Source organism: Vitis vinifera, chromosome 7 (genome assembly GCF_030704535.1).
Source record: "Vitis vinifera cultivar Pinot Noir 40024 chromosome 7, ASM3070453v1".
NCBI lineage: Eukaryota > Viridiplantae > Streptophyta > Magnoliopsida > Vitales > Vitaceae > Vitis > Vitis vinifera.
The window spans coordinates 2,302,746-2,328,295 of record NC_081811.1 but is presented as its reverse complement, the minus strand read 5'-3'; the positions used below and the strand labels follow the sequence as shown (position 1 = coordinate 2,328,295).

General features: G+C 33.6%; 2 protein-coding genes, 1 long non-coding RNA gene and 3 other non-coding genes across 15 annotated transcripts in view; 1 reads left to right on the top strand and 5 right to left on the bottom strand.

The window, feature by feature from the left end:
• Positions 1 to 10: 10 nt before the first annotated feature.
• On the bottom strand, positions 11 to 92 carry TRNAS-UGA (transfer RNA serine (anticodon UGA)). Its single transcript has one exon. It is a non-coding gene; the product is annotated as a tRNA-Ser (tRNA).
• An 831-nt stretch (positions 93 to 923) lies between these two features.
• LOC104879772 (uncharacterized) lies at positions 924 to 11,286 on the bottom strand. 6 transcript variants are annotated; one of them, XR_009465984.1, is made up of 8 exons: positions 10,291 to 11,284; positions 10,104 to 10,192; positions 9,964 to 10,003; positions 7,007 to 7,197; positions 6,782 to 6,878; positions 4,763 to 4,849; positions 2,049 to 3,622; positions 924 to 1,418 (listed from the first exon to the last, which is right to left on the bottom strand). It is a non-coding gene; the product is annotated as an uncharacterized LOC104879772 (long non-coding RNA). The 6 variants fall into 6 exon arrangements; XR_009465983.1 differs by having other exon boundaries at positions 6,782 to 7,197; positions 10,291 to 11,286; XR_786189.3 differs by lacking the exon at positions 6,782 to 6,878 and having other exon boundaries at positions 7,084 to 7,197; positions 10,291 to 11,279.
• Positions 11,287 to 13,397: 2,111 nt separating this feature from the next.
• On the bottom strand, positions 13,398 to 13,488 carry LOC132254128 (small nucleolar RNA Z103). The gene has a single exon (XR_009466297.1). It is a non-coding gene; the product is annotated as a small nucleolar RNA Z103 (small nucleolar RNA).
• Positions 13,489 to 13,561: 73 nt separating this feature from the next.
• Positions 13,562 to 13,656, bottom strand: LOC132254127 (small nucleolar RNA Z103). Its single transcript, XR_009466296.1, has one exon. It is a non-coding gene; the product is annotated as a small nucleolar RNA Z103 (small nucleolar RNA).
• Positions 13,657 to 16,045: 2,389 nt separating this feature from the next.
• On the top strand, positions 16,046 to 18,069 carry LOC100245968 (methyl-CpG-binding domain-containing protein 4). Of its 2 annotated transcripts, none has more exons than XM_002273034.4 (2): positions 16,046 to 16,246; positions 17,335 to 18,069. In XM_002273034.4, the coding sequence occupies exons 1-2, from the start codon at positions 16,148 to 16,150 to the stop codon at positions 17,836 to 17,838; spliced, it is 603 nt and encodes a 200-aa protein (XP_002273070.2). In that variant the 5' UTR covers positions 16,046 to 16,147; the 3' UTR covers positions 17,839 to 18,069. The 2 variants fall into 2 exon arrangements, with proteins under 2 accessions (XP_002273070.2, XP_010652099.1); XM_010653797.2 differs by having other exon boundaries at positions 16,147 to 16,344.
• A 2,659-nt stretch (positions 18,070 to 20,728) lies between these two features.
• LOC100254568 (piezo-type mechanosensitive ion channel homolog) overlaps positions 20,729 to 25,550 on the bottom strand; it is a 28,965-nt gene continuing 24,143 nt past the window's right edge. For all 4 annotated transcript variants that reach the window (XM_010653799.3, XM_059737850.1, XM_019221093.2 and 1 more), the window contains 6 exons: positions 24,837 to 25,232; positions 24,192 to 24,350; positions 22,299 to 22,808; positions 21,708 to 21,852; positions 21,475 to 21,619; positions 20,729 to 21,161 (listed from right to left, as the gene is read on the bottom strand). In XM_010653799.3, the coding sequence (XP_010652101.1) occupies positions 21,026 to 21,161; positions 21,475 to 21,619; positions 21,708 to 21,852; positions 22,299 to 22,808; positions 24,192 to 24,350; positions 24,837 to 25,232 (1,491 nt within the window). In that variant the 3' untranslated portion in view covers positions 20,729 to 21,025. The remainder of the gene's footprint in view (positions 21,162 to 21,474; positions 21,620 to 21,707; positions 21,853 to 22,298; positions 22,809 to 24,191; positions 24,351 to 24,836; positions 25,233 to 25,550) is intronic.

Sequence of the window (25,550 nt, the reverse complement as noted above, 5' to 3'; positions counted from 1 at the left end):
GAGAGGGGCGCGTCGACAGCAGGGTTCGAACCTGAGCGGGCGAAGCCCAACAGATTTCAAGTCTGTCTCCTTAACCACTCGGACATATCGACTTCCTAGCACACAGTTAGCTTATGATTTCTATAAATTAAAACATATTATAAACTTTTTGTATGAAAAAATTAATGTTTCCAGATGATGGGATCATAAGCTAATGGCTGATGAAGGTAAAAGTTCGATTCATACTAGCTTGTCGTCTTGTTTTGAACAAGGATCAAGAGAAAAGTTTTGGATCTATTTGGAAACATTTTTTAATTATTTTTAGGAGTCAAATTATGTTTGAGAACTTGAATATGAAAAAATGTTTTTTCTAGATTATTGTACACATAAGTTTCAGCAATATTTATCATATTATTAATTATTGTTTGAAATACCATAAAAAAAAAATGCACCTGAAAATGCCTTAAATTTATTTTAAAAAATAGCTTGTTTAAATTTTTAAAGATCTTCTCCTTTCGAAACAACATTTTGTTCTTTTCAAACACAATTTTTTAAGTGAGAATATGGCTCCTTTTGAGTTCAACTGCACAAAAAAAATAAATTAAAATGTAATGTATCATATTCGAGTGAATGAGGAGTCATATATGAGGGGCTTTCACAACACACTATCGAGACCTTTTCTTGAGAATGTAAGCACAATAAAAAAGCAAAACCGGGGTCAACTGTTGTATGTGCGCCACTGCAGCCTTGAATCGGACAACATCAAATGGAGAGTGGAATCGTGCCATAAAATATTGGATTTTTTTTTATGTGGCAAGCTATGTTGCAAATCCTGATTCCCATCAAAAGTTAACTCTTATCTCTTACTAAGATGAACATCCTTCCACTATAAATCCTAAAGTACATCATTCATAAAAGAATAAAGCATTTCCCACGAATAAAAGTGAGAAAATAAAGTAAACTGAGTTCATAGATAAGCATCTTATCAGTTCACAGAAGCAAGAAAAGAAAGGCAAGCTTAAGGTAAACTTTATATACAGAAAAGCATCTAACTTAAACTTCACAAAAGCAAGAAAAAAAAAACTCCATACTAACCTACAGTTTAGGCAATTCCACCCTCTAAACTATTTTTCTAATGGTTTTCCTTTTCTTTCCTTTTCTTTTGGTTTATTCTAGGATGGACTATGTGACAGAAGAAAGAGGGCAACTACCTGAGTGTATTTCAGTGGAATTCCCTCTAGAAAGTTCCATTCAGATTGATGCTTAGATCTGCAGTTGAGAAACTTGATCCTGATCCAAGAGGCTCCAGCCTTGCATTTTCCATTTCTCTTGGATGACATCCTCCTCTTCTTTTGTAAAAGCTTCTACTCATAGCCTTCTGTATTGAGTCAGCCAACATAATAATTCTCTTTTTCCGGGAATTGCTCGTTCCATCTGGCCTGTAATTTTATCAGAACATAAATCAGAGCTACTGACATATTTAACAAATAAAAGCAAACGTTGGGTTGTATACAATAGAGCAAAATGAATTCATGCATCTTAATATGGCATTCAAATAAAAAGAGCGGCAATTACAGAAGAAATGAAAGACATGTAATGAAATTGTTGTAGGTTACAAGTCCAACTAGGAAGAACCCGTATTATTAAAAATTTGCCTGATTGGATAACCCAATGGATTCTTTCCTTGTTCATAACATAAAATCCAATCAAGTTAGTTGTTTGATCAGGGAAACCCCTCTTGAGGTAGCATCACTGCCCAGTGGATGAATTGACCGATACCAATGATGCATGTCCTAACCATGAGTATTATACCATTGGTAGATCCTTCCATTGACAATTTATTCAGGAGATACATAGGCTATATTTGGTTCCCGAAAGGTACTAAGGATAAGTAAAATGGGTTTGAAAAGGCATATAGAAATAATTTATTAACTTTAAATCTATTTTTTATTTTCCTTCATTTTTTTCTTTCCTTCTACTTTTCCTCTCCATTTTTTGTCTCTTGCATTTTCTTTCAAATTTTCCAAGAACCAAACATAGCCCTAATGTTCTCTTTAGGACAAGCATACCTCATTTGGTTATGGCAATATCATGACTTTTCTACTTCCTTTTGCTGCTCTGCCGCCTTTTACTTTTGGGCTCCTAGCTCCTCCTGGAAATGCCCTCCTGCTTCTCTTATATGTTAGCACACTATGAAGTATTCTGCACCCCATTCAGAGTTTCATGCCAACCCAAATCTGATTCTATAGCTTCCAATTTAGCAGCTGCATTGTTCTTTTTCAGCAAAGTTTTTTCCTAGTTAAGCCTGTAAACAGTAGAGTAGTTCCTCTCAACCTGCCCATCCATCTCAGATAGCCACTTCAGATTTTTTTCCTCCAAGATTTTCTCTTTTATGTCTTATTAGTTGTTATTCTTATTTCCTCTGCCTCATCAATTTTGCTCAGTTAGGTCCCTGATAAGCCTACAAGCAGCCTACATAACCTTCTGATTAGCCCACTTACTCCAACCTTGGACTCTATCTTGCGGTTCTTGCAGCTGAGAACAAACTTCAGTATCATATCATCCTTCTTGCTTGGAGTCGACTTTTATAAACAGTGGGATCCCTAGGTTTAGATACATTTTGGATCCTACAACTGGTGGTTTGGGGACTGGAAATTTTGAGTATTGGCAACTGAAGGTTTCAGAATATTTGGTTGGCTTGGCTAGAAAGAATGGCTTCAGAACTTTGAGCTCCTGATCTCAATTGCACAGCAGCAGAACCCAGAGGAATTTTCTTTGAGACCTCTTTACGATAGAACTACTAAAAAAATACCCTTCCTTTCCACAGAGTAGAGATACATCAAGTATCACATATCGAGAAGCACCACATTGCTTCTGCAATGGTTAAGAATGCCTTAGCTCCCTATGCACACATATAATCTCTGGCACTGTGAAGTCCACCAGGTGATGTAAATCTTCAAATTCATGACTTCTTGATGTATCACTTTCATTGCCTTTCTCTGAAAACATCAAAAAGCATTGTCCATTATGTTATATACAAGGTTGCGCCCACAATAAATTCCACATCTTAGAATGGCCATCTCAGCAGTTTCCTACTGTGCCCACATTCAGCAACCTTTTTGATAGTGCTCCAGAATTTTATATGAAACAGATGCAATTCTATTTTAGGATGACTTGCAATAGTATCATTCCAATTGGCAAGTTTGAAGTCTTCTGCTTCCTGTTCTCCTGTAGGCCAATTTGAATCCAGTTCCACTGAGGTGAGCTCACTCGGTGCATTTTTCCACAAGAAGCAAGCACAATCAAGAATTGACACAAGCAGAAAAACCCATCAAAATGGGGGAAAAAAAACACAGGAACTCAAGTAAATAGAAACAAACTTCATGCACCCATTGATGGCCTAGACTTGCCTGAAGATAGATAATGCTCTGTACCAAAGGAATATATGCAAATGAGAAACTGTGAAAGATGTGAGTTCTGATAGCAGATCTGCATGAACTCCACTTAGTTAGGTTTCCTCCTTGTTGGTGGGGTTGATGTAGAGGCCTTAACCAGGTAGGTAACCATTGGTGACCAATTATGCTGATTTTCCTAACCATGGTTAAGGCAGTATGAAACCAAATATGCCATGACAGTATATCACCTGCCATCCAATAATATTAAGTAGGTTTTTTTTTTTTATTGCCCTTCATGATTGTACCCTCTTTTTTCTTTTTTCTTTTTTTCTTTTTTGAGATAGAAAAATAAAACAGAGACAATGGTTAACCCATCACAAATTTTTCCTGAATAATTTCATAACTATCTTCATGCAAGATTGTCTATTTATTGCTCTTCTAGACTATGGTAAAGCTTGAAGTGACGGTGTTTAAGATGACACTTGTTAATTTTGCTATCATCCTACTCTTTGTAGAGAATCCAGATGCCAAAACAAGTCAAAGAAAAGCCATTGATTTGAAATAAATAAACACACTTATTCATTTTACGTAGAGAGCCTTGCCTTTAAATGATTAAAACATTTATTTAGTAAAGAATATTTCTCAAATAGTTTTTCCATATTAAGAGAGTGAAAAGATAAAAAAAAAAATGCATGACCTAGCAGATAATACAATTAAGGAAAAATATGTCAGTGTGTTTTAGACCCTCAGCTCTCCTTATTTGGGATTGATCCTCTAGGATAAAGAGTAAAATCTCACATATGCTTATGTATGACTTTCAGTTCATGCAATCATATTAGTCTGTGAGTGGTTAAAAAGTTCATGTTAGCATTCTGATAAGAGAAATTCAAGTTAATATTTTATTTTTCAAGAATTGAGGGAAGTGTGACACAAAAGACTGATCTGACCCTATTGATGATTTCGGCCCACTTAACAATTACATGGGACTCTGACCATTCCTGAACTTTTCTGTGAAGATGATGTGATTGGTACTAGTTAAAGTGAGGACATAGATTGAATGAGTTAAGTAAGAAGGCAAGGGGATAGAAAGTTATGACCAGGAACCTTCCTGGTTGTTGTTTGATGCAGTTAATTCTAGAGATTAGAGGTCAATAACAACATGTAGCAGCACAACATATACACAAGATTCAGATATGCTTAACATTCTAATTATGAGTATATGATCAAGTTCATAATGTTGCGCATGTTAACATACTCTCTCAAATTGAAAATCAACAGATTGGTTAAATCACAACAACATTTCCATAAAAAGTAGAAGTAGTTTCTCTTTGTCATCAATCATCATTACTCATGTTTGATTAAGTAACCATGAGCTGTAGGAGATTCACCTGATTTGCCGGTAAAGACAGTAACTTGAACATCACTGAAGAACTTCATGGAAGAATTTCCATTCTACCTTCTTTATTTTTCTTGTCCTGCAAAATAAATTATACAAAAAGAGAAAAATAGTAAAGGATTAATGTCACACTCTGTTTGAATAAGCCATCTAATAAAACACTATATTACAACACACTGCATTCATGTCTTTAATTCTCTCAACAACTATAGGGGAAATATGTGATACTTGAGGCAGAAGGTCAATGGGGTTGAATTGAGTTTTTGAGTTATAAATTGCTGACCAGACCTTGTTGTAGTGAGTTCATGGGTCCATTGATCAACAATTGTTTAGAAATCAAACTCTGATTCTGTGTTTGCATTTGACTTTACATGGAAACATATATAGGTCGGTAAATTGCTTGGTTTTGGGTTGCTTTTCTTTAATCACCCTCAATTTTGTCTGCTTTTAGCTTCCCTTTAATTAATTCTTGGTTTTCTGCAATCCCAAAAAAACGTAATAGAAAACAGAAGATAATTTGCTGTTAACTGAAAACACTGTTTTCTAACTGTTCTTCAATGTTGTTTTCTAAAAAAAAGTAGTCAAACAACCGTTTCTATTTTCGCCCCTTTTTTACTATCTATTATCAGAACAAGATACTCATCAGAACTAGTTAAAGAATCATAAGAATAGAAAATCCCTTTTCATGATATAAATATCTTGAAGGCCTCACATGTCAATCTAGCTTCTTTTTTTGATAGGTAAGAGAGTATATATACATATAAAAGGAAACACCAAAACAACGTCCCAAAGAATATAGGAACTATACACCAGCTACCCAAAGGTTTACCCAAGTGGGAGAGGGAGAGAAACAAAAAACATCACCCACCTTCACTTAGAGCCTAGCCAGTCAATAAAGCTAACAAGAGAACTAGGGTCCATATCTACGGACACCCTAGACCAAGACCACAAATTATAAACAAAAGAATTTTTCATCCTTTGGATGACAACTCCGCATTATTAAACGCTAACATGTTCCTTTCCTTCCACACCATTCAAAAGATACATAAAGGGACCATCATCCAAGACTTTATACGAGTTTTACCCACAAAGGACCATACCACCCAAGGAGCGCCTCCTTAACCGAAAAAGGAGAGGACCTAAGATACACCAAAGAGAGAAAAAAGCAATTATCAAAGAATCCACGTCTTTGCACGGTAAAGAAGAATGTGATCAACAATTTCTTCTTCAAAGTGGCAAAGAAAATATCTATTTACCAAAGAAAACCACCTCATTTGGACCTGATCCAAAGTCAGGGCTTTCCCCCATGTCGCTACCCATAGGAAAAAGACCACCCTTAGTAACACATAAGATCTCCAAATGATACTCTATGGGAACAATAGAGGGTCCCAGGCTCCATAGTAGAATAAAGGGATTTAACTGAAAAGTTCCCACACCTCAAAGCCATCCAAATCATCCTATCTTTTTCATCCCTATACGCCCTTTTTGTTTGAATCTTCAACAACAAGTGTTTCACTCTTTCCGCCTCCCAATCATTAAACGACCTAGAGAAGCAAGGAGCCCAACCACCCCTTTTGCCTTCAAAGTTCCAAACATCTGCCACCCATGCATCCTTAGAAATGGCTAGGGCAAATAAGGAAGGAAAGGAAATGCAAAGTGGCTCCACACCACTTGTCCTTCAAAAATCTTACTCTTTGACCATTTCCCATAGAAAAAGAAATTTTGCTGCTCAAAATGTCCAACTCCTTTCTTATGATTTTCCAAAGGCCAACCCCATACCTATCTCCTCCCACCTCACGAGATCGCCACCCCCTATATCCTCACCATACTTCTGATTAATGACTTGCTTCCAAAGTGCCCCTCTTTCATTGGCAAAACACCAACTCCACTTGCAAAGAAGAGCTTTGTTCATCGTTGAAAGACACCTCACACCCAAGCCCCCCTTCCTTCTCTTTGAAGGATCATCATCCCTCTTATGTGTCAATCTAGCTTCTTAAAAATTTAACTGCACCAGCACTGCTTTTCATTTTTCATAACAGCAATCAGCATTGGTCCGCAGCTCAATTGGTGCATATGCTGTCCAATTTGGAGCATGCTTCAAATGGAGGCTGATTGGCACACAAGAAGAGTATGAGGAGATCAGAAGTAGAGTCACAGAGGAACCATTTTTTTGCAACAAGAAAGTGGATGTCTCTTGTGAGGACCCCACTAATATCAACTATGATGCTACTCGAACCTGGGTTGTTGACAAGCCAAACATCCAAAAGACCCCAGTTGGTGCTGAGCAAAGATTTCTCTATATTGGATGCCTACCATATTACACCCACTGGTAAGAAAGTGAGGGCCCATTCTGAAGAAGCACCATGCAAATCCTGACCACAGAGTTTTGTCCATTTCTGACTCCTAAGGTAAAGGATGACACAATTCCTGCACACATCAAGAGAAAGGTGTCAGCTGGGGGTAGTAATAAAAAAATGAAAACATCAGAGAACAAAGATGTCTGAGGAGTATTTACTGCAGCCAGACTTTATTGGGAGCTACTTGCTTTACACCATGATTTTCTTGGTAATCCTATTGGTATGGCTCATGTAATCACGCTTTTTGGTTCAAAGTTCATCTAGTTCTTTTGCCCTTATTAATATAGTTCATTGTGTAAAAGCTTCTTGGTCCACAGGTCATCTTATTCTCTTGCTTGTAGACTTCTAGTTTATCACAAGAATGCAATTACTACAATTGCAACTGGTGAAACTATGTTCTTGCTGGCATTCATTTCTTCACAAGTGGCTCAATGGGGGCTTTGTTAAGAAGTGACCTCTAATAGTTATGCAGATAAATTTGCTACAGGAACATTCAGCTACAAGGATGTATGTAAATGAGGGGCTTAAAAATGAGAAACTCCTTTTTCTTACACAGGTGCATACATAACTTTTTGAACTAGAACTGGAAGATATTGGAGAAACTATGCTTCTTGAAAATGCTAGCAAAGATTAAATGGAAATAAAGTTCAATATGCCATCTCAAGCTCAGCCATGAGCCACCTTAATGCGAGCAATTGCACCCCATTATAATTATGCTTATTACAATTACTGAAACCAGCATGAAGGCACAAGTTTTAAAATCAAAGTTTGAGTTAACTACATATCCATCCATCTCCTTTACTTTTATCTTTATTAATTAAGTTCACAAAGTGAAAAATAAATAAATAAATAAATATATATATATATATATATATATATATATATATATATAGCTGTTTCTAGCACCAACTGATGCTCATTTGGTTGATGAAACAGTATGTAAAAGCTGTATGACAAGGAAAAAATAACTGCACTAAGAGATTATAGTACATTTATTTATATTTATACTACTAATGTAGTGAATTTTTTAGTTGACCTATGGCATGAAGAAAAGGTTTCTACAACTTGACATGAGAGGAGGTTTTGTTTAGTGGACATTGAAGAGTGTCTAACAATATTGTTTGCAAAAATTATTTTATATTTTCTTTTTTTACTTTTGTTTTTCTTTAGAAATTTAAGGAGTACACAAACTTCAATCTATATTATTTTTATTTATACTTGCATAATTTAAAGGAGAAAATTTGATAATGTTTCCTTATGTGTTTTGTGATCTACAAAATGTGATCATATATTATAGTGCTTTAAAAATGCGCATCGCACAAACAATCAACTATTTTTTAAAATATCTCAAATTGTTAGTATTAGAAGACTAAAAGATGACAGTGCATTATCTAATGCACAATGCAATCAAGGGAAAAGATGCCACAATCAAGGGAAAAGAGGCCAATGTGTTTTAGACCCTTATCCCCCTTCCTAGGGTTACTTCTATGGGATAAGAGTAAAATTTTATATATGCTTGTGAACAATTTTAGTTCATTCAGATTTTATGGATGGTGAAAAAGTTATTCTTAATTTTCTAATAAGAAAATCCATGTTAACATTTCCATTTCAATAATAAAGAGAAGTGTGAGAGAAAAGGCTAAAATTACCCAATCAATGATTTTAGAACACTTAATTAGTACATGGAACTCTGGCTATTTTCAAACTTTTCTGTGAGGGTGATTTGATTGAGAAGCTAAACAGGAAAGGAGATTGAGATTTGTACTAGAAACCTCATTGGGTTTTTGTTGAAGCAGTTAATCTCTAGAGCTTAGAGGTTAAATAATTACATGCAACGACACAACATATATACGAGAATTAGATTTGGTTTAACTTCATAAATATATATATAAAATATAGTTCGTTTTTGAGCCAAACCCTAGCGGAGTCTAGAGATTCCCAAAACATATCCTCCCTAATGAGGAAATTGTTGTATAGACATAGATGCATTATAATAATTACAGCACAAAAATGCAAGAAGGTGTTACAGTAATTAAAACAGACAGGTGTAGATCTTTCTACACAATAGACAATTATTAAAAAATTAAGTGAGAGCTTCTATATTATCGTGCCACTATCTTTGTAGATGTTTCAAGAACAAGCTGCAACACACACATATGTGCATATAAAGAGCTCTTCAACATAAATTTGAACAAGTTCTTCTAAGTATAGCATCATAACTTTCAAATAGATTTTACATGCACACTAATTATCAGGCCTTAAATAATGTGAGCATGTGTTAGATTAAATACAATGAACCTTGATAAACAATATGCCAAGGGCCCTAGATTAGAGAATAACACATCAAATGAGCAACAAAAAATTAAATAAAACATGAAGAACCTTATCATACACAGAATACGCTCAACTACGATAATACTACAAAATAATGCCTTTAACCAGCAGGAGTAAGCCTTTTCTGGTTATCAGATGGTCACATTTTACAAAAGTAGGCCCTAGACTTGAGCCTAAAACGTAGACATTCCTCCAATGTCAATTATCACCAATATTAACCAAAAAATTAAAATTTTCAGAACCAATGGCATATCTCAATTAAAATTCTTATTAACGGTTTGAGATCGGAACAATCATAGAATGGATTGAATCATCCATTTCTTTCTTCTCACATGACTTAACATTAATTGCTATTCATATCAAATAAAAATATTCAAAATCGAGGAAAATTCAAAGATAACGATTTGATCATATACGATCATTGAAGAAAACTTTCATCCAGACTGTGGATATAGGATTTTCCTTCCTGGAAGTGGAATGACAGAGTTGATCTCAAATTTACCTGACTTCAGAGAAGGCGGCAGTTCGAGAGGCTTGGCTGTCTGAGATGAAAAGAAGGAAGAAGGTAAGTTTTTTTTTTGCATAATCAGAAACTAAGTAAACATGATATAGTAGAGTAACGATTCAGAACAATATCCTCACCTTCAAATCTGCTAAAACATTGATTCGATCCACGACATTCACAGTCTTGATCATCAGCAAGCACATTAGTTTTAAAGGAAGCATAGACTCTGCGAGACACGGGAAAGGAAAATGAGGAGAAAACCGAAGAGACGAGACGGAAATATCGGATAGAGAGAGATGATCAAAGACGGAAATTTTATTTTACATTTTTGCTCCCTGTGCTTTCTGGATCTGTTCTAGGGGTCTCCTTGCTTTTGTGCCATTGGATTTAAATTTCACGAACCCTAAATCCACGATTTTTGAGCCAGGCTGAAAAACACAACCTTTCCCTGCAAATCATGATCAGATTACCAAATAGCATCTTATGTTTTTTTATAAAAAAAAATTGGACCGATTTTGTATCCTGTGCGCGGGCTGGACTGGTAGGAAATATCGGGAAATTTCCCGAAAATTACCGACAATCGGTGACGAATATTGTGTGGGAGCAAATGAAAACAAAATTTTCAACTTTCCCACACTTTCTTGGCAACAAGCCGAACCACAAAAAAAAAAAAAAAAATTAGTCTACTCGATTTCATTGTAAAAAAAAAAAAACGAAAACCTCATTTTTTTTCAACTTTCCCACACTTTCTCGATGACCAAACACAACCACACCAACAAATATAACCACAAAACTTAAAGAAAACACCCGGGGGCAATGGTGTTTCAGATCTGCACTTCACTTCCTTCCTATGGTGTTGAGGCAAGGATCTCCAGTCCATGATCATGATCAGCGTGCGGGAAAATGGGTTTTCGAACAGAGGACAAAATGAGTTTTGAGGCAGAGAAGAAAACGGGCGGGGAAATGGGTTTGTACTTCCTTTCAAATATAAAATACTATTTTTTCCCACTCTCATCCTTATGTGTTAAAAAGTGCCGTAGAATTTGAATTATTTTACGATGTACAACATTTTAAAAATTACTTCCATGGCTAATTCGCTAGTCCTTCCACCACATTTCAGATATGGACGGGATCCGACGCTCATTGAAAATGCAACGAAATAACGAAATGCATCATTTAAAGACAAAAAATATAACTTAAAAAGAAAAAAACATTCAGCTTTTTACTCATTAAAAATTAAAATAATTTATTAAAATGAATAAAATTATCTCGTATTTACAAATCTAATTTTTCCAGTAACCTATTTTTAATATAAATATCATATTAATTATTTAGATATATGTTTAAAAATAAAATATTATTTTTATTAAAAAAAAGATAAGAGTAAAAATATCCATGTAAAATTTCTAATAAATGAAAATTATTTTTTCAAAAAAAAAATTGAAGGGTAAAAATGTCATATCTCGTATTCAAACACTAAAAAAATAAATGAAGAAAAATATAAAATTTGTTGTAAAATTATAAAGTAAAAGAAAAAGAAAACAAGAAAGAAAAATTAGAATATAGAAAAATAATAAGATGTACAGGAAAACTCTATTCAATTTCATTAAGGAACTCTCCCTTTTATAAAGAGTTATAAATAAAATATTTACATTTGTACATAATTTCAGGTTATGAACTATTTTTTTTATATATATAAATTTGTATATAATTTCAGACTATGAACTATTCATTAGGTAGATTTGTGCATATCTTCGAGTTATAAGCTTTTATTATGTAAATTTGTACATAACTTTAAGCAATGAACATTTATTTATTTATTTATTTTATAGTTTTTTGCCATAATATTGTTTGGTATAACTTCTAGTTATATCATATAATTAAAAATAAATAATTGAGGATCATATACATAACTTTTGGTAATGTATTTATAATTTTGTAATTTTTTTTCCCATAACTTTTGGTTATAGGAATTGCAGATAGTTTTTATAAGTTATGGTTATGAATTTATCTCATAATTTATAATTTACCCTATAACTTCTGGTTATAAGAATTATACATATTTTTCATAACTTCTGGTCATAGAGATTATACATATTATTCATAATTTTTTATTATGAATTTACTCCATAATTTCTAGTTATAAGGATTATACATATTTTTTACAACTTTTGATTATGAATTTATCTCATAACTTCTAGTTATAGGAATTGTAATATTTATGTATTCGAATAAAATAAATGAAAAAAGAGATCAAAAGAGTAATAAAATAGAAAATCATGATATAAGTTCATCACATACTTTTTTGTGAGAAAGAAAAGAGAAGAGTCTTTCTCTAAAAAGGAGAACGTCTAGAGACTACTCGATAACGTGTTTCAAAATTATAAAGTGAAAAAAGAAAAAGTGAAGGAAGAAAAAGACAAGAAAAAGAAATTAAAAAGTAGGAAGATAATAGGATGCACGGGAAAACTCTATTCAATTTCATTAAGGGTCCTTTACCATAATGATACAAAATCTCATATCTTATAATATATTTTATAACAAAATTGAAGTCATTTTTCAAATATGAGAATTTTCTCATCGTTGGTATAAATATTTATAAGATTCTCATCAAGCTCAATGCTTAATGGGCTCAAGTCATCTTTTTGGGCTTGGCCCAATGTGGTTTTCATTATAGGCATGAATATCTTTGATACTTTTAACTCATTTAATTTATTATAATTATTCTATATAAAAATAAAATAAATTAAACATATAAGTTTTTTATTTTTTTTGTATTTCTTATAATAAAATCAAATATAAAAATCATTTTTTTAACATTTTTTTCACACTATTACTCGATTAAACATAACATGAAGTCGCTTTTAAAATTGATTTTTGAACTCCAATAATTAAGGGCCCTTTTTGGCTTTGTTTTTAAAATTTTATTATTTTTAAAAACAGAAAAACAGTTTTTCTTAAACTAAAAAAGTATTTAATAGTTTTAAAAAATAATTTAAAAAGCCAAAAAGCTCGTTTTCATGAATAAAATCGAACGTCTTTAAATATAATTTTTCTATTTTAATTGGATTAAAAAATTCTACTATTTATTGGGTTAAATTTTAAATTTCACCTTATTTTTATATTAATAAATCCATAAAAAATCTATAGCATTAAGCTTATTGTAGCTGTTACAAGTTACTAGAGTAGTTAGAGAGCGGAACTTTTCATCCTTTAACCATTTAATTCCTAGAAAATTAAGCTTTATGGTTATGATACTCAGATCCGATCCGACACCGCCGCCGCTACCAGAAATCGATCCACAAAATAAACTAACTGTAATGCTTTGGTTTCTAATTGAAATAGACGTTTTACTTTTTAAAAAAAAAGAAAGAATTATAAAACTTATTTGAACTTATATATTGAGAAAACGAAAAAATTTCCAAAATTGAAGAGATCAGAGATCTGGCTTATATAATTTAAGAAATTATAGCACAGTTGGAATCAGATTCGATCATATGGGGAAAGGCTCCTCATTTCTCTTCCAAATAAAATACTTAAAAAAATAAAAATTAAAAAAATAAATATAATAAAGACAATAAGCAGAAAGGGGAAGATGGATCAGAGTAATGGCTTGGAATCTCAAAAAGAGAAAGAAATAGCACAGTATAATCAACGTCGTTCATCTGGGGAAATAATCATCACATCCATCTTCATCCCTTTGATTTGAATGAAAAATTTTAAAAAGAGAAAATAAAAAGAAAAAATAAGGAAATAGGGGAATTTATCCAGATCTGACAACAAAAAGCTGCGATTCAGCACATCACACATTGAAGATGGTGTTGCAGAACCGGAGCAACTATTGCGTCGGCTCATACGCAGCGGCCATGAGACATGATAGAGCGCTGGTAATCAGTTAATCGACGCATAAGCAGTAGAAAAAACAAGAAACAAAAAGGCAACAAACACGGAAACCCTAAACCTAACACAGACTCCAGTATATCAACACACTGGAGGAGAGCGGCGTCGTTTGGTGAGCAATGGGGTGTCGATGGCGTTATTTATAGACCGCGGGGTTCTGCGAAACCCTAATCACAATCTCTACGATGACGAGCTTTAACTAATGGGCTTGGGGATGGGCCGAATATGTAAAAATATGGGCTGAAACTTGGGCCCAATTTTGCTGTGTTACAACTTTCTTTTCCTTTTTCGTTTTTTTTTTTTTTTGGTTGTTGTTTTTTAGATGATTTGTGAGAGGTTTTTGATAATTATGAGAGCTGTTCACGTCTAATTTGCAGTCATGGGGCTTCAGGAACTTGAAGGCGACGATCGACTTTTGATCCAGACTCATGCCCTAAAAGCAGACCATGAGACTGAAATTTCAATTTTGAGAAGGCGAGTGGAAGAAACCCTGGGAATGAGTCCGAAGCGTGAAGCATGGTTTTTTTTACTCGATGGTCCTCGTTTTGGGCCTATTTACAACCCCAGGCCACATAAATTCAGGCCCAGGCCCGTCTTGTTAGTAATAATCACTACAAACTGAAAAAAAAAAAATTGTAATGTTTTATATGATAAAAAAAAGTGATTTTTTCTCTATAAAAAACCCGTAGATTTTTTTTTTCTAAAGATTATTCAAAAAAAAATTATTTGAAATAAGTTCAAAGCCAATTATAACCATTTTTTATACATCCTTTTAATCCACACACTAATATTACATTTATATCACATGGATATATTGTTAGACTTATAATTTATGTAAATTTTGACGAAAATTATTATATAAATGGTGAAAAAACAGCTAAGAATAATTTAGAAGTGAAAATTTTTGAAAATGTAGAAGATAAATGAAAAAAAATTGGCTTGAACTATATCGTTAGACACCTTTAGGGATGTCTAGACTTTAAAATATGAGATATACATATCCCATGTATCAAAAATTCATTTTCTTTTTATCAAATTTTTGTTTTTTAATATACTAATTTTACAAAATATTTTTTTATATTATAAATTAGTTTTATGATTAAAAAATATCTATAAAATAATATTAATATATAATATATAAATTATTTTTATATATTAAGTAACATAATATAAAAAAATTATTTGTAAAGTTTGAATATTTTAATCATGAATATTGTATAACATAATAAAATTTTCATTTTTTTAAATAGAAAATATTTGAATGTGATTTAATTTTTATTTTAAATATTAAAAATAATACATATTTTATATTATTTTATACTAATTTCACAAAATAAATATAAATATGATATAACATGTCTTATTAATATACTACCTTAAAATATTATGTTCATGGGATATATATATTTAATGATATCATATCTCATTGACAATCATATCATATTTGGGATATGATATATTAGAATATACATATCATATTCTATTTTATCTCATCAACCAAATATAGTCTAAAGGTATTTTGATAGAAAAATGTGTTTAGGACGAATATAACATGGGATAAGATAAGACATGAAATACTATATTTTATTTCATTTTTTGTTATTATCCAATTATTTATCGTATTCTATGTTCAACTAAACATGAAATAAAATAAGTGATGAAATATATTATCCACATTTTTATTTTTATGTTTTTTACATTGGATATGTGAATCTTGTGACATATATAATATACATATTTCATGTATTAATTTTTTTATTTTTTAATATACTCATTTTACAAAATATTTTTTTTATTATAAATAAAATGTATGATAAAAAAAAACTAATATATATATATAAAATAATATTAATATATGATATATAAATTATTTTTGTAAATTTTAAATATCTTAATTATGAATATTATTAAACATAATAAAATTTTTATTTTTTTAATAAAAAATATTTGTGATATAATTTTTATTTTAAACATCGAAAATATATATATTTTATATTATTTTTTATTTATTTCATAAATTAAATATAAATATAATATCCTGAATTACATTAAAATATCATATATTAGGATATGCGTATATTAGGATATACATATCCTGAGATGTGATATCTTATATACATATCTTAGTTTATGTTATCGTATTAACTAAACATAACATTAATTATATCATATACTATTTAATGAGATATAATAAAATAATATCTCATATTTTTATTATGTTACCCAGCCAAAGCATCCCAACCCTTATATATTAAATGAGTCAAATAAACTGTGAATCGCAATGGAGTCAGCACTCAGCAAAGAGATAATAGAGTGGTCTAGAGAGGATCTTCACGGCGCGAGGATGCAGCCAATGGAGAAAACAAAGGGAAAAAAAAGGGTACAGTTCATGACTCCCTGTCTTAATCTTAAATCATATCGATTATCGATTACAGACTAAATGTGGAGTAATCTAGCGGTCTGATCCAAGATCTCATGGTAATCGGAGGGAGCTTGGATTCACGTTCTTTTTTCCTGAGGTTTTTGTGAGCAATAGGATTTTCTTCGTTATTTTTTTTTTTTAATCTTTTTTTTTTGTATATATATATATATGTTATCTGTTTGGATGCCGAGAAAACGTGGGAAAATCGGAAAAAGCAAAGAAACGGGAATTTTGAGCCTGGGATTTCTTATAGGGGAAGTATGGCATTTGGTGCAGAAGGGAAATTGGGTTGAGTAGAGTTTTGTGTTATGAATTGTTTGATATATCATGCTCTGGTCTGGTGATATCACATGGGTTCATTGTTCTTCATCTTTAGATGACTTAGTTTTTTCTGCAATCCAGCTTCTGATTCTTCTTTTTTGTGTTTTACTCATCGCTTGGTATCAGTAGATTGTTCTTCAATCGTTGTGTGTTTTGTTTTGCTTGTTGGCATCAGTAAATTACTCATTGCAATGACTCAGTGTATACTATTCTTCCATCTCATAACAGTACTCAGAAGTATCTGGGATGGTTTAATTCAAAAAAATTTCATCTGTTTTCTTTCCTTAAATTCCGAGAAAACTCATAAGAACGGTATTTCCTAACCGTGTTTCGAACAAGTTCTTTAAAGGGCAAGTGATCAGATTGTTTCTGTTTTCCTTTTCCATCAAAACTGGTTAAGAAACACCAAAATAGAAAATTTGTTTCATGATAGAAATTTCTAAAGGAATCTAGCTGCCTTCCAAGAGATTAGGTTATATTTGGAACACTGGATTAGAGGATAGGAACGGATCGATTCCATCCTATTCATTACTGTAGTTGGATTGCTTTTTAGAACAGGAATAGAAATAAAAAATTCGATGTTATGGAAATCAAATTACTAGGATTTTAATTGCTGTTTTCTACATGGTATTCTAATTCATCTCCGTTCCCATTCCATTTTCATTCCTATTCCCACATACCAAACATGCCTGTATCCTGAAGCGATCATTGATTTCCCATGGCAGAAATCAGCATTAGTCCGGAGCTCGATCGGTGCATATGCTGTACAGTGTGAAGCATGCTTGAAATGGAGGTTGATTGATACAGAGGAAGAGTATGAGGAGATCAGAAGTAGATTCATAGAGGAACCATTTGTTTGCAGCAAGAAAGCTGATGTCTCTTGTGAAGACCCCACTGATATCGAGTATGATGCTACTCGAACCTGGGCTGCAGACAAGCCAAACGTTCCAAAGACCCCAAAAGGTTTCCAGAGAGACTTGGTGCTTAGAAAAGATTTCTCCAAAATGGATGCCTACTACATCACACCCACTGGGAAGAAAGTGAGGGCCCTTTCTGAGATAGCTGCATATCTTAGTTCAAACCCAGACTGCAAAGATTTATCCCCTTCAGACTTCAATTTTATGGTTCCAAAGATTATGGCTGATACAATTCCTGCTCATATTGAAAGAAAGGTTTCTACTAGTGGTAGCAATAAAAAACGGAAAAAATCAGAGAATGGAGATGAATAAAGAGACACCAGGATTTTCCGGTTATCCCTGTTGATATTATTCATTGGGTGATCAAGTTTGTTGTTCCACAGGTCATCCTGTAACTTTGCTCCCTGTTATCTGGTTCGTTATGTTAAAGCTTCTTCACTTTCACAGATCAAAATGTTCTTTACTGTACTTGCTACAAGTGTAACTAGTTAAACTATGTTGTTGTTGGGCATTCATCAATAGATTGTCTTGTTTTAACTTCAAGATGGTAGCTATGCTGATCATGATGTTAGAAAATCAAGGAATAAGACCTCATGAGTTATAGTTTAATGAACCAAAATGAATCTATAAAACTCACCTTGTGGCATTGTGATAAAGATCACCTTATGTAGATTGTATACAATGTCGAGTCACTTTGGCAACACCTTGTCACCTTATATCAGTATTGACACCTGGTACATTCCCTCTCCTTACTCTCTCACACTTGATGTTTGTACAAAAATGATGGGAAACCTCATAAACTTAGGATGAGTGGAGAGAGGGACCAAGAACCCTTTTATATCATGTCAAGTGACCTTCCATCAAGAGTCACAAGTGAACACTTCCTTAAATTTCATATGGTATTCATGGTATATGAAAACTTTAATATAGGTACATGATTTTAGTCATTGTACCTTGTACACAACTTGGTAGGTTCAGACTTTGGTCATGATTCCTTGTATTTTTCCATATACTATTTATATTTATTTTTCCCACATACATTAGATATAATATGAAAATGTAAATACATTAGGTTCATGACTCATGAACTTTTAGAAGAGTGGGGATTAACTTTATCTGGTCATGAAGGTCACAATAATTCCAACACATCATGATTCCTTGTGATCATCCATTTCTTCACAAATGACTTAACAGGGACTTAAAGAAATGACTTAATGGGGACTTTCTTATGAAGTTCTACTTAGAGCATTGGAGAAACTCCTTTTTTCTTTAAGGGATGTAGATATATGTTTTTGAGCTTGAATTGAAAAATAATGGAGAAATTATAGTTCTATTTAGGAAGTGTTTTTTAAAACGATTCTAAAAAATATATGTTTTTTTTAACTGTTATTAAAAATTGTTTTACGATGTTTTGTAGAACAAAAGTTTGTTTGAAACTTGAAATGTTCTCAATCTATTTATTTATATATATATATATATATATATATATATATATATATATATATATATATATATATATATATATATATATAATATTTTTTTAAAAATAACTTTTACATAAAATACTTTATTTTTAAACAAGTAAAAGCATCTTGAACAATTAAAAGATATTCTAAAAAACATCTTCTTTTTTTTAAGAATAGAAAACTACTTTCTACTTTTTTAATTATCAAATTTCCTATTTTTTCTTCTCAAAAATAGAAAGCTATTTTTGTTTTCTATTTTTTAGAAAAGTTAACAAATAGGCCTATGTCTCTTTGGAAATTCCTCCTCAAAACCATTTTTGGTTGTTTTTTTTTTTTTTCTTTAAAACAGAAAACAGTTTCCCACCTTGCAAACTTTGGAATGTGTTTAAAAATAGGTTGTTTAGGACAAATTTAAAGCGTTTTCAGGTATGAATTGAAAACAAGGATGATATTTTTAAAACTTTTGCATTATATGTAAGTAGATGATACTTTATAAAGAATAAGCTGACATCACTACTTTTCATATTTGAGTTCCCAAAACAGAATTATGTTCCTAAAAACAATTGAAAACTAATTTCCATAATGTTGCCAAACAAGCTCTATGATTCTCTAAAATATTTTCAGAGATTAAATGGAAAAAAAAAGGTTCAATATGCAATCTCAGGCTCAGCCTTCTTGATTATCCGGCTGTGTTCTTTCATTGTAATGGCTTGCTGGTTAATCGACAACACTGTGACCTGAAGCTGTAGTTGCAACCCATTAATGCTAGCAAGGCCAAAAATATATTCATTATTGTTGATACCTCGCGTCTTTGACGATCCACGTAGTTGCCAGATGGATGGACGCGTGACTTCAACTTATAAAGGTTCTTGATCCAGTCGTTATACCTGCAGGAAGGCATCCGAACAGGGTGTTCGGACGCACCCTCCGATGGTTTTGTTAGCCATGGTCAGAGAGAGAGGAAGATATAAATCAGTTGGCTTTTTACCAGGTATTAGGAGGTTACCAGGGGATTACCTTCTTCTTCGTGCGAAGACATATATATACAACTTCAGGGGTACTGTTCCTCTCATTAATGGCGAGGAGATATTTTGTGTTTGTCATGATGACATTCGGAGGCAGCATGGTCATCGCCACCCTACTGGCGGCTGTCAGGAACCGTGGTAGGTGATGCTGCTGTCTAGAGATCGTGGGAAGTGATTATGTAGAATGATCGTGGGAAGTGACTTGTTGTCACCTCGACCCGTCCTTTCACTCTACAGATGATGGGACGTGGGCCATGGCTGGTTGTCGTGATAGCGTGTAAGACTCGCTTTACTTTAATTGATGACCCGGACGATTATATCCGGGTGACACATGCTAATTGCCCGGATATATTGTGGAGCGGATGCATTATGAAGTTTGTCCGGATGTCTGTGTTTTGCCAGCGACGTTTGCTCTTCCTTGGATAAGAGAAGTTGAAACGTCATTTGCCTTTCCTTGAGGCGGTCTGGATAGGAGAACCATCATCATGCGTATCCTTAGGGGAATTCGGATGATGATGGTCCGGCTGGTAACACGTGCCACGTGTCACTGTGAGGTGCGTGCCACGTGTTCCCCAGAGGGAGGGGTCCCTACAATTATGCTTACTACAATTAAATTCAGTCCACGTCTCTTCTTTGTTCTGTTCTTATCAATTAAGTTCACAAAGTGAAAAGTGAAGGACAAATGAACAGTTACTAGATCATATACAAAGATTAGCAAAAGAAATGTTCTCTCATATTCAATTTTGTTGCTGTCCGAACAAGAAGCCAGAATACCCGAGAGTTTCAAAACAAAGCAAGACATCCCTACAAACATATGGAGTCTAGCATCGAAACTGGTAGATCCTTCTGAGAGACTGGGAAGCAATGGGAGAGCATTTTAGAGCTGGGTAAAAGAATAGCAATCACTGTTGGTTACTATTGTTCTGTAAGCGGGTGTTAGTCATGCCTAATTCAGCATTCAGTCTTTGAAACTTGTTGGGGACTAGAGGTAAGATTCAACTCCAGAACCTAGTCGACCTTTGTGTATTCGAGCAGCATGTGTGGAGACCTGTAGATCTTCACCAGAGTCCAGTAGAGAATCTCCTCCACTCCAAGCTCACCCTCTGACCTTGCAGCATATATATCCTCACAGATGGCTATCAACCTACATCGTAATGAACAAGTTGGGGAAAGTTATCAGTTATCTCAAGCATAACTTGAATATTTATGAAGTGGGTTTAGTTTGAATGCAACGATAAAGCAAGGTGGTTGTGTAAATGCATATCATAATGCTGTTCACAGCCACAAATGGAAGCCTGCAAATTGAGTTCATCTATTTTTCTCCCTTTTTGGTTTGTTCTCAACCCAACAAAATTCAGAAAGAAAACAATTTTCAGCAACACATTTTGCCATAGGCATCCTTGTATTTGCAAATAAGCAGATGGGGATATGGGGTTTGCAACAAAGATTTGTATTACCTGTCGCAAGAAGGAAGATTCTCAAAGGGGATTCTCATTCTTAAGTCAGAGCACTGCAGTCTGATAAAACGGCCAACTGCAAGCACAAAGGTAATGTAGAGACCCCAGATGCTGAACTTGCTAAGAGTGTCACCAAGAATACCCTCTGTAAAATTGGAGGATTAATAATACAATAACAAGGAAAATTACAACATTTTATCGACATCTGCAGTAGCGATGTTTTTTAAACTTACGCGGAGGGGTTTCCTCAGATGCAATGATGGCCATGGGTCCTGTCAACCCTCCACATCCACTTAGATTCGAAGGATTAGTATCGTGGAAGGACCACCATTCAAAATTCCCACGATTTAGAACAAGATCAGCACTGACTGCATTTGCCTGTAAAGTATTGGTATTTAAAGTAGCATCTTTATTTTGAAATAGTTTGGAGGCTCTTTATGAAATAACAGCTTTGCGGTCTACTATAACATTATGTATGCTCATTATAGTAGATGCAATAGCCAATAGCTACCATTAGTTTAAGCTCCTTTCCCAGATAAAATATTCAATAGCTCATAAGGGTTAAGATTTAATTTAAACAAAATGAAGTCATTAGAAAGGTTTCAGTGGTTAAAAAAGAAACTGATACCAGTTGTTATACTGGTAAACAACCTCAACAATGGCCATTCTTTTCTAAGAATGACATCTAAAGACATTTTTGTTAACTGTTAAAATGGTGTCAATAACAAGCCAAAAGCTAGTACATAAAAATTAGAATAAGTTCAGTTGAGAGAGAGAGAGAGCTACTTTATGCATGATGCAGAATGTTACTCAGATAAGCATACCTCTTGTCCTAAAGGTCTGACCTCACCAGAACCAGTAACTCGAAAGTATCTCGAATAAACATTGTTTATCCGGAAGCTGTTGGCAGTACCATTGAGAACTTCCTGGACATCTGATTGTTTTGGAAGATTCAAATGATCAACATCTGTATCATATTTCACAACTTCCTTGCCTTTTGGCCTACCTCGGGTAAGCAGCCAAGTAAAAGTAATATCCATTCCCATATCCCAGTCAAGGGATTGAATGAATCTGTTCTGAACCACATGGGGAATAAGCCACAAACTACTTGCCTCAGCTTGACAGCATATTAATTGGACATCACTCTTCTCAAATGCATCCAAATAACCTTTGGGGTCAAGATCAGCACCACCATCAAGCATATCCCATGGGATTTTTTCACATAGAGTGGTTTGGTATAAGGTTAACCTTCCAGCCCCTGTCTTAATATCAACCTGAACACTGCAATCTTTGATGAGGTTTGCAACATTTGTTGGGTTACCACTGCTGTAAATCTGAGGAAACCAACACCCACCCCCCAAAAAAGAATCATTAGTACCCAATTGAAATACACCAACTGTTGCCTTTTCTATTTAGATGAAAATCATAATGAGGTATATTTACTTCTAACCTCATGGTGGAGCCTCAGGTTTTCAAACAAAAACAATAAGAACATTGGGACAGTAATATTAACAATGTTGGTCACTGTCAGTAGCATAGCTAACTTCATATATTTTTAAGAATGGGCAGAATAACTGCCAACTGCATACTCAATTTTAAATGGGTTCAATATGATTCCTTGATGGTAACTCATTCAAATAAAGTCATCTACTTGGGAATAGACTTTCTTTGGGCAAAACATAGTGCTGCTCAGTGAAACTATTTTCAACTTAGACTGAAGTCAGAAGAAAAATAAGTTGTTTCAGGTCTTGCTCATTGGCCTGGCCTCACAAATCAGCAGCCTAAAGTAAGCATTCTCTCACACTCACACATAACCCTAGGATCTACCACTAGCTGGAGTTACAAATATGAAAAAGCATTAGCTAATACAGGAGCCTGATACTACACTTAAATGTGGCCTGGTTCGGCGTGGCTTAAAATTTCTAGGAGAGTTTGAGTGTTTCTTATTCTCAAGAGGCTGGAGGTCAATTGCCCCTTCTTCACCCCAGTGCAGTTTTCTGATTCAATCTTGGAAATCTCCCTTCAAGATTAAGTCAAAACTCAATATTAATGTTTGATGCTGGACTTCAGGAAACCTAGGTCAATTGGGCATGGTAACCTGTATATCAAATTTGTTGGATTTTTGTTTTCGTCGTGTCCTATAGAGATTGGCCCTTCCTTTTTTTCTTTTTCTTTTTTGGTTTTGATCGGAAACAAATTGTGCATGATAATTTTAGGTGATCTGATAAATATGCATAACTTTTACTTAAAAAAAAAAAATGGCTTAAGAAGGGTTCTTGAGAGGTAATGAAGCAAGGCACAATTTCACTTGCCATGGAACATTTGTTCAAGCCAAGAAATTGAAACATTAGTTAGCTCACTCAGAATTTCATCCAAGCCAAATGTATCTTGCTTGTATAGAAGGTTTCATTATCTAATATTCATTGCTGGCAACCACCAAGTAAGCCTATAAATTTAACCATTATTTAAATGAAGAATCACACAACTCCCTTTAAACATAAGATAAAAACAAATTTTCAGGACCATTAAATTTAAAATGGTCCACTCCCTTGCTGAATCCAAAAATTTTTGTGGTCCTAGACTCCTAGGTTTTATTTTTTCTTTCCTTTTCTTTTCTTTCCCTTAAGAATACAAATCAATCAGTAGCTTCTTTTTCCACACAAGAAGAAGAAAAAATGAAAAGAAAATCATTACTTTATTTTTCCCAAGTCACTTACCAGCATTGGAGCCCAGATAACACAGATTAGTACGAAGAATAGACATATTCCGTTGCAAAATTTGGTCATTTTTGTTTGCTTCTCTCCCTGTTTGTGAGAAGCTCTATTCAACACTGTATCACATTTGACAAGGAACAAGCTTGCATGTATGTCCTCCAGCTGAAATTGTTATTATCATAGATAAGCATGCAATTATCGAATCAAATTGCTATTGCTAAGCCAATATCCTCAGATAAAACAGCTGATTATTTATCGTAAAATCAAAACTGTTCACCAATTAAAGACAAATAGTCACAAAATTAATTTTAAGTATCATGTTATGAGCTGTTGTAAAGCAACTATGATCACATAAAAAGTTATATGATGCTAAGGCTGCAGCTTTATGAATATGAGAAATCAACAAAGGAAACTCGTATCGTCAGCCTTTGGCAATTCATTTGTCATGCCAAATAGAAATTGACACTCTAATTTTCTATTTATAATTTTTTTTTTCTAACACAATAATGATGCCATTGCCGACAACTGTCTTTTTTAATTGTGGTGTTCTCAATGTAATGACACCAGTGGCATAATTCAATAGTGTCAGAGGTTTCAAGTAAGGTGAGTCTTTCAGTGATGCTATGGATGAATATTACAATAACTTACCTTCAGCCAGTCATACATGGTCAAAGATGTGGTTGTGCACGACCAGTCAAGTACACATCGCAATTCATAAAGAAATGGCAGAGCACGATAAAGTCGGTAACCTAAATAATTAACTCTTGAAACTTTGCTTGTCAAAAATTGCCGACACAAAGTGCTTTTATGAGGAATCCCATATCGGATCTGTATAGCCTGAAGTGCCAGTGAAACTGCCTTTGTAAAATATATTGCACGAAGTGCTAATCCTCCTGCATGCCAATGAGAAGGCTCCATGTGCCAAGCATACTCTGTAACTGAATATGTAAAGAGGATGAGGTTGAAAAAGTAGAATATCACTTTTCCCATGGCAAATGACCAAAGGTAAATTACGCGATCAAGCACAATCAAGAAAAAGATAATCTGCACAAAGAAAGCATTTACTCCAGTTAGGAAATCAAATAAGATGTCATAGCCTTCAACCCATTTAATCAAGAAAGAGTTAATTATTAAAAAAGAGAATTTAATGCAGGAGAAGAAGGGGTGACAATCCTTCAAGGCATATCCCAGCAATAGTAACCCAAACAAATCACAAGGAACTGACTATTCCACCAACTTGCCTCAATTGAGCCAATGATTCAAAGGGGTCTCCATTTTATTTAATATCATTCATCAAATATTTATAGTATTCGTCACCTTTTACAAATTATAAAAAACTCTTAGTCCTCATGCAACATTCCC

Excerpts from the sequence above, each read along its gene's own strand:
- LOC100245968 (XM_002273034.4), top strand. The coding sequence starts at position 16,148 with ATGGAGTCAGCACTCAGCAAAGAGATAATAGAGTGGTCTAGAGAGGAT. Across the intron at positions 16,247-17,334 it reads AAACAAAGGGAAAAAAAAGG|AAATCAGCATTAGTCCGGAG; the intron begins GTACAGTTCATG and ends TTCCCATGGCAG.